The 17,835-nt window shown below is 43.3% G+C and overlaps 1 protein-coding gene across 1 annotated transcript in view; it reads left to right on the plus strand.

The window, feature by feature from the left end:
- The first annotated feature begins 4,321 nt into the window (after positions 1–4,321).
- Positions 4,322–17,835, plus strand: part of NKAIN2 (sodium/potassium transporting ATPase interacting 2) — a 716,137-nt gene continuing 702,623 nt past the window's right edge. The window contains exon 1 of the mRNA XM_030195117.1: positions 4,322–4,339. Within this exon, the coding sequence (XP_030050977.1) occupies positions 4,322–4,339 (18 nt within the window). The remainder of the gene's footprint in view (positions 4,340–17,835) is intronic.

Genomic DNA, 17,835 nt, shown 5'->3' on the forward strand with positions numbered 1-17,835 from the left:
ATCCACAATGAATATGCATGAACTTGATTTGCATACACTGCCTCCATTATATGCAAATCTCTTTCATGCATATTCATTGTGGATATCCTGAAAACCTGGCAAGGAGTACTCCAGAACGGGAAACACTATCAATTGTGCATGTCACTTAGCAAACGTGGGCACAATGATTTACAAATTCCATTGACATGGGGTAAAGGGTTGTGCCTAAGTTTTGGCATGCCAATGCGGGTTTGCACTGGCATTCCTGGCATTCCATGATGCCTTAGGCATGCCTAAGTGCTGTTATCGAGTTGGTATTAAGCATGCCCCATTGTAGCACCTCAATCAAGGCGCCAAGTTACAGAATTGCTTCCTATAGCTTTTGCACACTAAGGGGCCCTTTTAGTAAGCTATGCTAAAAAGTGGCATGTGCTCCTTTTAGTACGTGGCTATTTGCACTAATCTTTGGTGTGAACATTGTCTCCCATGCTAGAGCCCTCTGAGCATTCTGTGCTCATTAACCCTGGTGTAGTCTGATGCTAATCACCTCTAGCAATGGTGCTAGGTTTTGAGCATGGACCCATACGTGTGAATACAATTGTAGAATTAGGGAGAAAATGTGTTAGAATAATCAAATAACCTTGAGAACTAAATGTGGAAAGCACAATTTAGACCATGAAAACAGAAAGAACTGTAAACAAAAATACTATCATGCAGTAAAAACACCACCAATAGGTAAAGCGTGAAACCACTGCTCAGTAATTTTAGACAAAACAGAAGTTTTCAGTTCATAGTAACATAGTAGATGACGGCAGAAAAAGACTTGAACGGTCCATCCAGTCTGCCCAACAAGACAAACTCATATGTGTATACCTTACCTTGATTTGTACCTGCCTTATTCAGGGCACAGACCATACAAGTCTGCCCAGCAGTATTTCCCGCCTCCCAATCACCAACCCCTCTTTCCCCCACCTGCTCCGCCACCCAATTTTGGCTAAGCTTCTGAGGATCCATTCCTTCTGCACAGGATTCCTTTATGCATATCCCACGCATGTTTGAATTCCGTTACCGTTTTCATCTCCACCACCTCCCGCAGGAGGGCATTCCAAGCATCCACCACCCTCTCTGTGAAAAAATACTTCCTGACATCTTTCCTGAGTCTGCCCCCCTTCAATCTCAATTCATGTCCTCTCGTTCTACCGCCTTCCCATCTCTAGTCCTTTTTTTAAAGCCTTAATCAAATACCACATTACATTGTTTTCTCTCTTTTTTTTAAGTTGCTGTTTTGTAGCTGAAAGCAGCTTTTTTTAAAGTGCTAACAGCAACAATGCTTAAACAGAATCTTCTCACGCTTGCAGTGAACAGTTTTGTTTGCAGATTTTGGAATGAAAGCTCCGTTTGCATGGTATTGAGGTCAGCGCTCTCATCAGGCGTCCCTAGTTAACACCAACCAGCATGGATAAAAATCAATAAATACTTGAAGCTAAGCTAATGATATCTCCTTGATACTTGTTTTAATATTTGACCGCAAAACAGAAGGAATTATTATCCATCACAGAGAAATGAGCACGTTTATAACTCTTTCAATGCATCCTGTATTTCCAAGTTGTGCAGTGAGGGGATATCTAAATAAATAAAGATAGACTAGCATACATGTGCAGTACCAAATATATACCAAAAAACAACAAGGCAAACGATCTGCAAAATCCAATATGAGAAAGAAAGTCAGCAGATCAATGTCACAACAAAAAGATTTTATTGAAGATACTGTGTATGAACAAATCGCCCGACACAGGCCGTGTTTCGCCCACCTAGGGCTGCGTCAGGGGCTAATTTGAAACCTTCGTAAAGGGGCAAATATGGTGCATTAAAGTCAAGAAAAAAACAGCTAAAACGGGAATCCTGTGGTCTCTAGCATACACAAATGGACACACTTTTTGTTGTGACATTGATCTGCTGGCTTTCTTTCCCGTACCAAATATATACTTCATAATTTAATTTGTGACTGTCTTAAAAAAAAAATTATATGTATATATATATACAGTGGTGGAAATAAGTATTTGATCCCTTGCTGATTTTGTAAGTTTGCCCACTGACAAAGACATGAGCAGCCCATAATTGAAGGGTAGGTTATTAGTAACAGTGAGAGATAGCACATCACAAATTAAATCCGGAAAATCACATTGTGGAAAGTATATGAATTTATTTGCATTCTGCAGAGGGAAATAAGTATTTGATCCCCCACCAACCAGTAAGAGATCTGGCCCCTACAGACCAGGTAGATGCTCCAAATCAACTCGTTACCTGCATGACAGACAGCTGTCGGCAATGGTCACCTGTATGAAAGACACCTGTCCACAGACTCAGTGAATCAGTCAGACTCTAACCTCTACAAAATGGCCAAGAGCAAGGAGCTGTCTAAGGATGTCAGGGACAAGATCATACACCTGCACAAGGCTGGAATGGGCTACAAAACCATCAGTAAGACGCTGGGCGAGAAGGAGACAACTGTTGGTGCCATAGTAAGAAAATGGAAGAAGTACAAAATGACTGTCAATCGACAAAGATCTGGGGCTCCACGCAAAATCTCACCTCGTGGGGTATCCTTGATCATGAGGAAGGTTAGAAATCAGCCTACAACTACAAGGGGGGAACTTGTCAATGATCTCAAGGCAGCTGGGACCACTGTCACCACGAAAACCATTGGTAACACATTACGACATAACGGATTGCAATCCTGCAGTGCCCGCAAGGTCCCCCTGCTCCGGAAGGCACATGTGACGGCCCGTCTGAAGTTTGCCAGTGAACACCTGGATGATACCGAGAGTGATTGGGAGAAGGTGCTGTGGTCAGATGAGACAAAAATTGAGCTCTTTGGCATGAACTCAACTCGCCGTGTTTGGAGGAAGAGAAATGCTGCCTATGACCCAAAGAACACCGTCCCCACTGTCAAGCATGGAGGTGGAAATGTTATGTTTTGGGGGTGTTTCTCTGCTAAGGGCACAGGACTACTTCACCGCATCAATGGGAGAATGGATGGGGCCATGTACCGTACAATTCTGAGTGACAACCTCCTTCCCTCCGCCAGGGCCTTAAAAATGGGTCGTGGCTGGGTCTTCCAGCACGACAATGACCCAAAACATACAGCCAAGGCAACAAAGGAGTGGCTCAGGAAGAAGCACATTAGGGTCATGGAGTGGCCTAGCCAGTCACCAGACCTTAATCCCATTGAAAACTTATGGAGGGAGCTGAAGCTGCGAGTTGCCAAGCGACAGCCCAGAACTCTTAATGATTTAGAGATGATCTGCAAAGAGGAGTGGACCAAAATTCCTCCTGACATGTGTGCAAACCTCATCATCAACTACAGAAGACGTCTGACCGCTGTGCTTGCCAACAAGGGTTTTGCCACCAAGTATTAGGTCTTGTTTGCCAGAGGGATTAAATACTTATTTCCCTCTGCAGAATGCAAATAAATTCATATACTTTCCACAATGTGATTTTCCGGATTTAATTTGTGATGTGCTATCTCTCACTGTTACCAATAACCTACCCTTCAATTATGGGCTGCTCATGTCTTTGTCAGTGGGCAAACTTACAAAATCAGCAAGGGATCAAATACTTATTTCCACCACTGTATATATATATATATATTAATTAGGATTTATTTACCGCCTTTTTGAAGGAATTCACTCAAGGTGGTATACGGTAAGAATAAATCAAACATGAGCAACAGACAACTGTAGCTGTAAAAATATTCAAACAATACAAAGTAAAGCATAGTATACTACTTACAATATCAATACAATACATAATAGAACATTTTAATTGACAGTGTAGGGTATAAGCAAAAATGGAACATATGGATAGGTAAGAGTAAGAGGAGTTAGAAAATAAGGTGACTAATTTAAAGAAAGTTGCATATATATGTGTGTGTGACTAAGAAGTTAGTTACTTCTTCCATTAAAGGCCAAGCTTTTATCTGCTTCCTGAAACAGAGATAGTCTTGTGTTTATCTCTAGGGGCTTACCCGGTGGTAATTGGGCAGAGAGAAAGAGAGAGAGAGAGAGAAAGAGAGAGAGAGAGAGAGAGAGAGAAAGAGAAAGAGAGAAAGAGAAAGAGAGAGAAATAGAGAGAGAGAGAGAAAGAGAAAATAGGTGGCAGTAAGGGCTCCCCCAGTAAATGGTCATGCAGCAGGTGTTTAACTTACTACATGACCATTTCCTTTAAAAAAAAAAAGCCTTTTACCCACTGCAGTAAAAGGGGGCCTCAGCACTCAGCAAATCCACATGCCAATGCCACTGCAGGGCCCTATCTCGTTTCAGAATGAGTGAGCCCTTAGACCATGGAAGAACGGTGTTGGGTGAGTCCCTGCAGAGGGGATTGCTGCAGTAGAGGTGTCAAGGGAAGCAGGAATCTGTACCCAGAATTGGAAGCCGAAGTTGTGCTGGAGGCATGAACTGTGTTGGAAGAAGGAGCTGTGCTGGAGGCTGGCACCAGGACAGGTAGTGAATCTTGTACTAAAAGCTGGAACCACCGCTGGAAGCTGAAGCTGAGCTGAAGGGTGGCACCAGGGCTGTAAGCTGAAGCTTGTGCTGGGAGCTGGAACCAGTGCTGGAAGCTGAAGCTTGTGCTGGGAGCTGGAAGCTGAAGCTGAGCTGGGAGCTAGAACCAGGGCTGGAAGCTGGGACCAGGACTGGAAGATGAAGCTTGTGCTGGGAGCTGGAATAAGTGCTGGAAGCTGACGCTGTGTAGGACACTGGAATGAGGACAACCTGTTGCAAGACAAAGTGGCAGAGAGCTGCAACTGCAGAAGAAGACCCAGGGTGATTTTGTCAGAGAGAGGCAGGCCTGAGCAGCGTCAACCCGAATCCAGCCTCCCTCACATGAGCATGCTCAGCTATTGGCAGGCCGGAGGAGGGAGCAGCGCTTAAGGCAGCGGAGGCATCACACGGGATCCCAACGCGGAGGTAAGGGAGTGTAGGGGCAACCATGACAGGCCCCTTTTACCATAGCTTGATAAAAGGGGCCCTAAGGGAGAAGAAGGGATAGTAGATATTATAGAGGGCAGACTGGATAGGCCTTATAATCTTTAGTTGCCATCATTTTCTCTGTTTCTCTCCCACCGATATTCAGCGCTATTTAACCAGTCAGCATGGCTGCTGACCAGTTAAATAGTGCTTAACCAGCTATCCACCAATATTCAGAGGGGTTAACCGGTTATGTCCCACTGAATATCCACGATTAATGGCTAGGGGATAGCCGGTTATATCGGCCAATATAACTAGCTATCTGGCGATTTTTAAATGAGGTTTTGCAGCCATATTTGGCCACATGAACACCTGATATGTCATTGGTCGGTTTAAAGATAACCAGCTAAGACTGAATATTGGCTTAGCTAGTTATCTAAACTGGCCAAAATTAAACTGGATAATCAATGCCAATTACTGGAAATGGCCCTGCATTGAATATCTGAGCTTAGTTCTGACCGCGGGAGTTAGCTGGTCAAACTCCCGCAGTCTGCATATCAGCTCCCCCCCCCCCCCCCCCTGTTTTTATGTTTCTAATAAACATGTTCAACTGTATTGGTTTTCTGGCAACACACTGAATTGAAACTGATAAAGACAAAAGTCATAAAGGCAGAAAAAAAAAAGAAGAACCCCCCCCCCCCCCCCCCAAAAAAAAACGTAAAAGAAGTAAGCTCTCTTTGGCAGAAAGCAGTTCTATATTGAGTGTTAGCTGTAGTGTTAGTGAGGTAATTAAATTAGATTACAAGAGGACCTCGTGAGACTGAGGGATTGGGCGTCCAAATGGCAGATGAAGTTCAACATTGACAAGTGCAAAGTGATGCACGTGGGAAGGAGGAACCCGAATTACGGCTATGTCATGCAAGGTTCCGCTTTAGGAGTTACGGACCAAGAAAGGGATCTGGGAGTCATCGTGGATAGGACGTTGAAATCTTCCGCTCAATGTGCTGCGGTGGCCAAGAAGGCGAACAGAATGTTGAGTATTATTAGAAAAGGTATGGAAAACAATCACGAGGATGTTATAATGCCGTTATATCGCTCCATGGTGCGACCGCACCTGGAGTATTGTGTTCAGTTCTGGTCGCCTCATCTCAAAAAAGATATAAAGGAATTGGAGAAGGTGCAGAGAAGGGCGACGAAAATGATAAAAGGGATGGGACGACTACCTTATGAGGAGAGGTTAAGAAGGCTAGGACTCTTTAGCCTGGAGAAAAGGCGGCTGAGGGGTGATATGATAGCAGTCTACAAAATTTTGAGTGGGGTAGAGCGGACAGATGTGAAGCGTTTGTTTATGCTTTCTAACAATAATAGAACTAGGGGACACAAGATGAAATTAGAATGTGGTAGGTTTAAAACAAATTGGAGAAAGTTTTTCTTTACTCAGCGCGTGGTTAGGCTCTGGAACTCATTGCTGGAGAAGGTAGTGATGGCAGCTGGCCTTGCTGAGTTTAAAGGGGGTCTGGACAGATTCCTGAAAGAAAAGTCCATTGATCGTTATTAAATTTTGGGATTTTGCCAGGTTCTTGGGACGTGGATACGTCAGGCGAAGGCGGGACACGGAAGGAAGGAGTGGCCTGCCCTGCTGCTTGCGCGAAGTGAAAGAAGGAGACTTAAGGTTAGTTCCGGAGCGAGGAGAGGGGGAACGAGGAGGGCGGGCGGGCCACACTGCAGCGGCGGCGCCGGGCCCCCCCCCCCCGGAGGCCCAAGCCTGGGGACTTTTGTCCCCCCCTCTCGGCGGCCCTGGCTGTTCTAGGGGCTGACCCCTCCTTAATCTACTGTAATTCCATCAAGAATTTGTACTATCTCCCCAAGACATTCCCTATTCATTTTCCCCAAGTTACTCCCCCTTATTTCCCCTTTGAGTGTTACAGCTTTTCCTCTCAGCTAGGCTGAGGTTCTGGACATCTTCTTACCTCTGAGGTTGCTAGATGCAAACTGCATTTGTAGAAGGCAATAATTCTCTTCCAAGCAACTGAACTGTAAATTGGATTTTATTTGTTTATTCTGAGTACTACAATAAAGAAGAGGTTACCGGTAAAGCTTCTATTTGGGGAAGGTTTAAGCTGGCTGTATAAGCTACACTATACTTTGCCTAGAGCAGTACACCGGGAACAAAAAAAAAACCATATATAATAATTACAATAAAAACAACACAATACAAAACATACATAATAATTTTAAATATATATATATATATATATATATATATATATATATATATATATATATATATATATATATATAAGCAACAAATTAAAAAAATACTTTTCAGCAGAGCTCAGACTGGTATACCAATAAAGGCTGTACTGAATATTCGTATTCAATTTGATTTGGCCCTGAATATATTATTTGTATTCAGTGGAATACTGATTTAAATTCCAGTCTGAATAATCTGGGACTCTACTGTGCTAAATCCTACTGAAATAAACACTTAATCTCTGATTTCATGTTGCTTCCTTTATTAATTATGTTAAAAGTCAATGCCTATTATTCATCTTCAGTATTTGTATTTGGCCAAATAATATTTTTCATTATTCGTAATCTGCTGAATAGTAAAATATGCTAATCAGGACACCTCTAATATCAATGTCATTTCCATTATAATACAGCCCAGTTGTACATCAAACAACGATATACTAAAAGCCTATGGGGCCCTTTTACAGAGTGGTGGTAAGGCCAATGCGGGCTTACTGCTCGCTATTCCGGGACTACCGCTGGCCCAATGCAGCCGCCGGTGCTAGTTCCGGGTTGAGCATGCACCATTTCCGGGTGGAAAACCCTGGAAATGGTTAGTGCGGTGGTAACACAGTGGTAATCGGGCATCGCCTTATGCTGCCTGGTTACTGCTGGAGCCCTTACCGCTACCTCAGTGGGTGACGGTAAGGGCTCCCCACTGCATGGCCACATGGTTTCAGTTTTCGTACCATATGACCATTTTGTTTTTGGGGATTTTTACCTGCTTTAGTAAGAAAGGGCCCTGGTGCGCAGGAGAAGTGGCCTCTGCTGCTATTGCAGGGCCCATCTTCCCGTAGCGTGGTAAAAGGGCCCCTATGAGAATAAAAATGTTTTCATTCGCTTTCAAAAAGCAACAATGTTCTCTGCCATTCTTACATCCAGTGGCAAAGCATTCCATTCAAATGGCCCACATAATGTGCGTGATTCAGCTAACCAATACTGTTGAATAGCAGGAAATTGCAATTTCTTAGTATTGTCACACCTTAACAATGCAGCGGAAGTATGCAATACAATTAATGACAGAAAATATGATGGTGCATCACCTGCCAAAAATCTTGTCAAAGTATTTTTAATTTAATTCACCAGAATACTGGAAGTCAGTGAAAAAAATATAATACTGGAGTAATGCCTGGCTATTGTGTACTCAACCCTAGTCTACCATGCTACCATAGAGTTTGTTTGTTTTATTTTTTTACAAGTTGTAGATCTCAGTCTTTATGGGTTTGATTTCATAAAAGGATCCTATATGAAAAATCCAAAAAGGCACCTATTTTAAGCCTGTTGAATAAAGACAACATAGGTGCCTATTGGGCTCGTTTTCGAAAGAGAAGGATGTCCATCTTTTGACATAAATCGGAAGATGGATGTCCTCCTCCCAGGGACGTCCAAATCGGTAAAATTGAAACCCGATTTAGGACGGCTCCAACTGCAGTCCATCGCAAGGACGTCCAAAGTTCATGGGAGCGTGTCAGAAACGTATCGAAGGCGGGACTTGGGCATGCCTCACACTTGGACATCCTTGACCCATAATCAAAAAAAAACAAGGACGTCCCTGACATCCAACACTTGGATGTTTTCACCCAGATTATGAATAAGGCACAAAAAGGTGCCCAAAATGACCAGATGAGAGAATCGGGGATGACCTCCCGTTACTCCCCCAGTTGTCACTAACCCCTCCCACCCCCAAAAAACATCTTTAAAAATATGTTGTGCCAGCCTCTATGCCAGCCTCAGATGTCATACTCAGGTCTATGACAGCGCATGCAGGTCCCAGGAACAGTTTTAGTGGGTACTGCAGTGCACTTCAGACAGGCAGACACAGACCCATACCCCCTTGCCTGTTATATTTGTGGAGGAAACAGCGAGCCCACCAAAACCCATCAGAAACCCACTGTACCCACACCTAGGTGCCCCCATCACCCGTAAGGGCTGTGGTAGTGGTGTACAGTTGTGGGTAGTGGGTTTTGGGGGGGCTCAGCACACAAGGTAAGGGAGCTATGTATCTGGGAGCAATTTATGAAGTCCACGGTTGGTGTCCTGGCATGCCAGGGGGACCAGTGCACTGCAAATGCTGGCTTCTACCATGCCCAAATGGCTTGCATTAGGACATTTTTGACATGGACGTCTTTGGTTTCGAAAATCGCCGAAAGTCAGAATCGTCCATGTCTAGGGACGTCCAAATTTAAGGATTTTGGACGTTTTGCCATTTTGCAAGGGCATCCAAATTATTGTTTATCGTTTATTTATTTTCTATACCATTTCTTATTGCATACACAAACCAAAACGGTTTACATCTTAAACAATAAAATATCAAAATTTAAAATAACATATAAGAACTCCATTAATTTGACAGGAAAGCACAGCAAGCTAAAAACATCCATTCTAAAGAGTAAAAAACATCAGTGGACAAATTGCAACTTGGCCGTCCCTTTCGAAAATGCCCCTCCACGTAAAACAGTTTCCAGGACCCAGCCCCAATAATGCAAAAAGTGCTTCAATGTGGACATCACAACGTTGACATCTGCCCAAACTATGCCCCCAGGAATGCCTACACCCAGATTGTTTAGAAGTGGGCACTTATTTTTCATTCACATATTTTTTACGAGTGTATCCAGCCACACAAATTTTACAAAACCCTTTTCCCATGTTTAAATCAGGCATTATAAAATCCCACCCTCTCCCACGTACACACAGGGCCATTTGTCGACCACATGCCTCAATGCAAACCAATTAGGCACAGTCGTATGTGGGTCATTTCCCTTTAAAAATTAGCTGCAAGTTTGCATCTAGCATGAGCACCTTGCACTTGCTATTTATGCTGTTTTCCTGCCTCATCCTAAATCCAACCCCAATGCAATTTGTATAGTGTAAGCCTGTACATATTTTGAGCACTCTGAGGAGATTAGTTTTGAACAGGGGAATCTGTCTGGGTAAATGCCTTTGGAAATTGTTTCCAATATTCCCCTTGGCTAAAAGTGGTTAGTATAGCAGAGAAAGAGAAGCCCCCCCCCCCCCCCCCCCCCCCCCCCCCCCCCGTGGAGGAACCACTGTTTAAACAAAGCTAAGAGTGGAATAATCTCTCAGGAGAGTAATGGGTCTGTAATCTTTCAGTGGTCAATCCTCATAGGTCTTTTGGAGGATCTCATCTGTTCTTTCCTATATCCTGGAAGAGATTTTCAGAGAGGGCATACATTTAAGGCATATACTAAGCATCTCCTAATCTGTAGTATATTTTTCAAAATACCCCCTCCCCCTACAAAAAAACAGATAATATGTTTATACCTTTTTAATACTTCAGACTATTCCTGCAAATTCCATAGATTCTGAAAACACTGAAGCAGTCTGTGATTTTTAAAAGCACCCACGTTACAGTTTACTGTAATAACAGTGTAAGGCTCCCTGTAGTTTAACTGAATATGATTTACATATAAATTAGGATATTTGCAAAAAAAAAAAAAAAACAGCTGTGTGCACTGTTTGGTAGGAGTAGGTTGATCCTGGTTTTCAACTCTGATAGGCACAGCTGTGATGCCATTAAGCTTTTCCACCACTCCCAGTGCCATTGCTTTCAGCACTGTGCTGCAAGAATCTTGAATGCTTCTCAGCCACCCAGTTACACTAATGACAACTTAATGACACATCTAGTGAATTATTTAGAATTGTTCAGAGCAAGGATCTGAGTATTCTGATGTATTGGATGGTAATTAAGCATGTTTATTTGCAGTTATTCTGCATCTATCAAACTTAGGAAGAGCAGGCCTTGAGCAATGGTACATAGAAAAATATACATTCAAATAAAATAATGAGTCATCTAAAGTTGTATATGTAGTACCTTTCTATCACAACCACTTCCTGGGAAGCCTGACATCTTTCTTACTCATTTTAAGGGGTCCTTTTACTAAGCTGCAGGAAAAGTGGCCTTAGTGAATCCTTATGTGGGTCTTTCCCGCATGCTAAGGCCATTTTTACCACAGCAGTAAAATGGCCGACTTTCCATTTTTTTCAATCAATGGCCATTAAAAAAATTAGTGCATGAGTATTTATCAACACCTATTTTGTAAGTGGTAAGGGATTATGCACTAATCCTGCACTAATCAGCGCACAGTAATGTAACTGCACTAAATGATTAGCACAAATATGTCCACTCTCCACTCCCAGATATGCCCCCTCAGTGGAAAATTTCAAAACATATTTTAGTGTGTGGTTTGTGCATGCAGATTAGGAACTTACCGCAGGACACCTTTCAAGCTGTTATAACATATGAGATGACCTATAAAGAACACCCTGGATGGGACTTGAGCCCACAGTTTCTGGCTTGGGAGGTTAGTACCTTATTCATTGGGTCACTGAGGCTGTGATGTTCTGTAACTGTGGTCATTTCTAGTAGGGATTATAAGGCCGCTTTCCTTGGAACCCATCCTGACCTGGCTACTTAAAAGTAAGTGAATCAGGTACTCAATTCCTGCATCCTGAACAGAAAGTGTTTGCTGCCTGTGGATGAGTCATCATATTTTGAACCATATGAGTAAACATTTTATCTTCTAGCATTTATTGGTTAATCTGTATTTCTTGTAGGCATTTGCTTTACTGTTCCTTTGAGGAGAAGAGCTTTGCTTTATGACACTTTTAATTGGCCTGTAATCACTCACATTGGTGGTGTGTCTTCTCTGTTGCTTGCATAAATTCCAAATGTTAATGAACTATTGAGTCACATATTTTCGCCCCCTTCATTCAACTGAAACAGCGCTTGCTAAAGTCTCCAATGATCTGTTCCTGGCCATCCTTCTCGATCTATCTGCTGCTTTTGACACTTTTGATCACAGCCTACTCCTTGACACGCTGTGCTCACTTGGATTTCAGAGCTCTGTTCTTTCCTAGTTTTCTTCTTATCTCTCCCAGTCAGTGGCGTAGCTAGGGCGGGGCGGTGGGGGCGGTCCGCCCCGGGTGTCAATGGGTGGGGGGGATGATCCGTCCACCCCCCTCCCCCGGCACCTCCAATCTGCAGCGCTGCTGACTTTAAATGAAGAAAACTGCTGTCTTGTCGTTGGCCCTTCACTACTGAGTCCTGCCCTCGAGGAAATAGGAAGTTATATCAGAGGGCGGGACTCAGTAGTGAAGGGCCAACGACGAGACGGTTTTCTTCATTTAAAGTCAGCAGCGCTGCAGATTGGAGGTGCCGGCCGGAGCTCAGCTGGTAGGCAGGTGGGGACTGTCGGGGGGGAGTGAGAGGCGCTGCGCCAGGGGGGGTGGGGGTTAGGGTCCACGCCAGGGGGGTGCCGTGTTGCACTGCACCAGGGGGGGTGCGCGCAGCGGCGATCCGCCCCGGGTGTCAGCCAAGCACGGAACGCCACTGCTCCCAGTGTACCTTTTAGTGTATATTCTAGTAGATCCTCCTCTACTTCTATCCCACTGTCAGTTGGTGTACCTCAGGGATCTGTCCTGGGACCTCTTCTTTTCTCCATCTATACTTCTTCCCTTGGTACTCTGATCTCATCCCTTGGTTTTCAGTATCATCTTTATGCTGATGACTCCCAGATCTACCTCTCCACACCAGAAATCTCAGCCGAAATCCAGGCCAAAGGATCAGCCTCCCTGTCTGACATTGCTGCCTGGATGTCTCAGCGCCATCTGAAACTAAACATGACCAAGATTGAGCTTCTTATCTTTCTCCCTAAACCAACCTCTCCTCCTCCCCCTTTCTCTATTTCTGTGGATAACACTCTCATCCTTCCTGTCTCATCAGCTCGTAACCTTGGGGTCATCTTCGACTCCTCCCTCTCCTTCTCTGCACATATTCAGCAGACTGCTAAAACCTGTCGTTTCTTTCTCTATACTATCAGCAAAATTCACCCTTTCCTTTCTGAGCACACTAACAGAACCCTCATCCACACTCTTTTCACCTCTCGCTTAGACTATTGCAACTTGCTTCTCACAGGTCTACCACTTAGCCATCTCTCTTCTCTTCAATCTGTTCAAATTTCTGCTGCACGACTAATATTCCGCCAGTGTCGTTATGCTCATATTAGCCCTCTCCTCAAGTCACTTCACTGACTCCCTATCTGTTTCCGCATACAGTTCAAACTCCTCTTATTGACTTATAAATGCATTCATTCTGCAGCTCCTCAGTACCTCTCCACTCTCATCTCTCCCTACATTCTTCCCCGGGAACTCCGTTCACTGGATAAATCTCTCTTATCTGCACCCTTCTCCTCCACCACTAACTCCAGACTCCGTTCCTTTTATCTTGCTGCACTATATGCCTGGAATAGACTTCCTGAGCCAGTATGTCAAGCTCCATCATAGGCGCCCCGTATAAGAGGCTTGGGGAGGCTAAGCCTCCCCAGCCCAATCGTGGACTTCCGCTTGTGATGTAGCCCACCCTCCTGCCCTGCGCAGTTTGATCTTTTATTTCCGTGGCAGCGACGTCAATGAAGAAAAAGACTACATCTCTGTGTATACATATGTGGATGAAATTGAATATCTGTATTCATATGTTTTGGTATATGTTATAACTTCTATTTTGTTCTTTAGAGCATTCAGTGTTTTTAAATTCACTTTTATATAGTTTTAGTATTGGGATCACTAAAATATGTAGGCTAAACTCCTGTGAGTGTTTTCTTGATTTGCATGTACTTTCTGATTTCTAGTTTTAAAAGTTTTTATAAGCTGTTTGCGCACATCTTCCATTCACTGGTGCCCACACAAATTTGTATGTGTAATCTCTTTTATTTTCTCCTTTGAGTTTTAATTTGTATTTGGCATATTACATTTTTTCAATATATTTTATGTAAAATGATTTTTATGATTTATATGTTTATGAATGTATATTATATTTTAGTTGACCTCTGATGCAGCCCATTGGTTGGGTGAAATGTGGCTTTTATGTGATTTTATGTGATTTTTAATAAAGTGACATTCTTATCCACTACTGGTGATCTGTTGCTTCTACATTTCTGGACTGTTTACAGATCCTGATTACCTCTGTTTTTTGCTTGTCTCCCCATGAAATGGCCACAAACTGACAAACTGACTACTGGCAATGCCAGTAGTCTTTGGATTTAGTTAAAATGAATCCTATTGGATATCCTTTGTTCTAAGTATGGATACAAGGTACAAGTGGAGGATGATTTTCAAAGTAGTTTCTGCACGTTAAAAACATTTTTCTCTCTATAATTGCTGTCTAAAGAATGTCATCCCTATATTCAAGTTAAAATATGGTTACAGTTCAACAACAAGCAGACGTACCCACGTTTGAGAGGTGTTTCTAGGGGAAGGGTTGGGCGTTGCGAGAATGCATGCATGTTTATTTTCACAACTGCTTGTGTTTTGGTTAAAACAACAACAACAACATATCCAACAAAGAATAATAAATCATGAATTAGAATAAACAGCAGCACCTGTGCTTAAATGTGTGATATACAGCAGTTCTGTTATATGCTACTAATGAATTCTTAACTCATGATATGTTGGAAATAATTGCGGAGAAAATAACCTTTGTCAAATTTGTATTAAATTAACAGGTCTCAATTCTGTAAGTGGCACTCAAAACTGGATACTGAAAAATAATGAACACTAAGTGCTATTCTTTAAACAGCGCTCCTATAATGCCTCTGTATCGCGCCATAGTGCAACCTCGCCTTTATTATTGCATTTGATTCTGATAGCTGTATCTCAAAAAAGACATAGTGGAATTAGAAAAGGTTCAAGGAAGAGTGACCAAAATGATAAAGGGGATGGAACTCCTCTCATATGAGGAAAGGCTAAAGAAGTTTGCTGCGTACCGAGGTCCCCTTTTACCAGCAGATAAAAGGTGTTTTGCTTTGTTTTCAAGGAAATGGCCATCTGGCAAGTTAACTACTTCCTGTGAGGCCATTTCCTGGGGAAGCCCTTACTGACACCTATTTAGGAGGCGGTAAGGGCTCCCACGCAAACTTGGCAATAACTGGGCAGTGAATGGGGCTGCCCGATTACTGCTGGGTAAGCTCCTGGCACTAAAAAAAATAGTATTTTTTTTTCAGTACTGGAAATGGTGTGTGTTGGGGGCAGGCACTACCACTAGGCTCCTGTGGTAGGCCAGCGGTAGTGCCAGATTGATGCACGGCAGAGCGGCAGTAAGGGTACCACTGCTTTGTAAAAGGGGTCCTAAGTGACAGGCTCATTTTCAAGAGAAAAATGTCCAAAAAGTCTGCATTTGGATGTTTATCTCACAAAGACGTCCAAATCAGTATTTTCAAAACCTATTTTTAGACGTCTTTCTCTGAAGTCCGTCAGAAGGATGTCTAAATCTCAAGGGAGCATGCCACGGGTGTGTTCAAGGTGGGACTCGGGCGTTCCTAAGACCATTAGACATCTTTCAGCCATAATGGAACAAAACAAAAACGTCCAAGACTAAAACTTAGATGTTTTGAGCTACACCTGTGTTTATAAAGGACTAGTAAAAAAGGCTCATTTTGTTATGAAATGAAACTGGCGCTAGCAAGGTTATCCCTCTCTCTCTCCCTCGCTCTCTCCCTCTGTCCCCTCCAAGTCCCACGGCCCCCTTTCTTCCGTTCCGATTTCCAGGCCCTCCCTCCCTCCCTCTCTCCCTCTCTCTCTCTCCCTCCCTCTCTCTCCTTCCCTCTGTCCCTCCCAGTCCCCCCTCTTCTCTGTCTCACAGACACGTCCTTGCTATGCCTCCACCCGCGGCCCTCCCCTCCCCAACACTGGCCCTGCCCATCCCCCTACATGCACATCGCCCCCCCCCCAAAATCACCAACCCCCCTCTGCTACCCTCCCCTCCCCCCTCTTACCGGGGTCCCGGCGGCAGCAGTGAAGAGCTTCACGAGTCTGCTGCCTTCCCTTCTCTTCACTCTCAGCTCTGACTCTGGTTCCGCCTTCATTTCCTGTTTCTGCAAGGGCAGGACCAGAGTCAGAGCTGAGAGCGAAGAGAAGGAAAGGCAGCAGACTCGTGAGGCTCTTCACTGCTGCCGCAGGGACCCCGGTAAGGGGGGGGGAGGGGAGGGTAGCAGAGGGGGGTTGGCAATTTTGGAGGGGGGGGCGACATGCACTTAGGGACGTCTCTTCCCGCTCCCGCTGTTCTTCAACACGTGTCTCTCACTGGGATCGTAACCCCCTGCTGACTTCAGGCCAGTGACGTCAGCAGGTGGTTATGATCCCAGTGAGACACTTTAGAATGTTCACATAGCAAATTATTATATTAGATAACTGTAGTAGGAATTGAACCCACTTTGGCAGGATCAAGGTCTGCTGTACTAACCACTAGCCTACTCCTCTACTCTGCACAAGAGGGGCCCCAAATGATCAGGTGACCACTGGAGGGAATCGGGGATCACCTCCCCTTACACCCCCCAAATCACAAAACATTTTTCCAAACAGCATTTTCAAAAGGAAAAGATAGACTTTCTTTTGTAGAAAATGACCTTTTCTGTTCTGATTTTGGATGTTTTACAAAAAAATGTCCTAATTCAGACTTAGATGTCATATCCAAAAGTGCCCCTTATGCATTTGACTTGCCCAAAGTCACAAGGAGCAGCAATCGGAATTGAACCCATGTTGCCAGGATAAAAGCCCACTGCACAAAGCATTAAGCCACTTCTCTGTTTTGGACTTCTTGTAAAAGATTTGGACATCTTTTGTTTGAAAATGGACCAAAAAAAAGGACTTCCAAATCACAAGATGTCCATAGCATTCTTTCCTGATCAGAATTTGGACGTTTTTGTAAAACGTCCAAATCACGTCCAAATTCTGATTTAGACGTTCTATCGAGAATGTCCCTCAGAATCAGCCTTATAAACTTTCCCAGCCCCCAAATATTACAACTAGGCTTGCTTTTCTGAAATAGGCTCTGAAAACTGTAAGGCTGTTTATAGCTATTCTGCATGCTATTTTAGATTCTTTAATTTGAAATTTTTAAATTTGTATTTTGTTTTTCTTATCTTTTCATTACTTCTTATTTAACTTTTTTTAGGGATGCATTTTGATTAAAATTTGTAATCACACAGTTAATTGCGCAATTAAAGGTATGTTATTTTTTTTTCCCCACTGCAGCTTCTTGTGACTTTGGGCAATAGAGGGTTAAGTGACTTGCCCAGAGTCACAAGAAGCTGCAGTGGGGAAATAAATAAATAAATAACACACCTTTAATCGTGCAATTAATTGTGATTAAAATTTTAATTGAAATGCAGCCTTAATTACAACATGATGGGAACTGTCAGGTCAGTAATCACTGGGAGGTTTAGCAGCCTTATTCAGCTACTAAATGGATAAGTTATCTGTTTAATTTAGACTGGTCCAATAGTGGATCTAAATTAAATGGATAATGGCAGTCAGCACTAATATATGTATTTAGTACTGCCTTTTAAAGACATAGTGGTGCTGAATATACATTTCAGGTGTTGGGACTGATGCTTAAATTAATGTGGTGGACTTGTATTTTATTATTATATTTTGCTATTTTCTGGGCTGAACTAAAAGGAGCACAGCACTGTCAAAAGTTGCTGTGTATATAGTGTGTGGCACAGATAACTTGGCAGTGAACTGTAACTGCAGTATTTAACACATTTGCATTTTCAGCAGCAAACCCTGCCCTTCCCTGCAG

This window comes from Microcaecilia unicolor, chromosome 3 (assembly GCF_901765095.1).
Source record: "Microcaecilia unicolor chromosome 3, aMicUni1.1, whole genome shotgun sequence".
Lineage (NCBI taxonomy): Eukaryota > Metazoa > Chordata > Amphibia > Gymnophiona > Siphonopidae > Microcaecilia > Microcaecilia unicolor.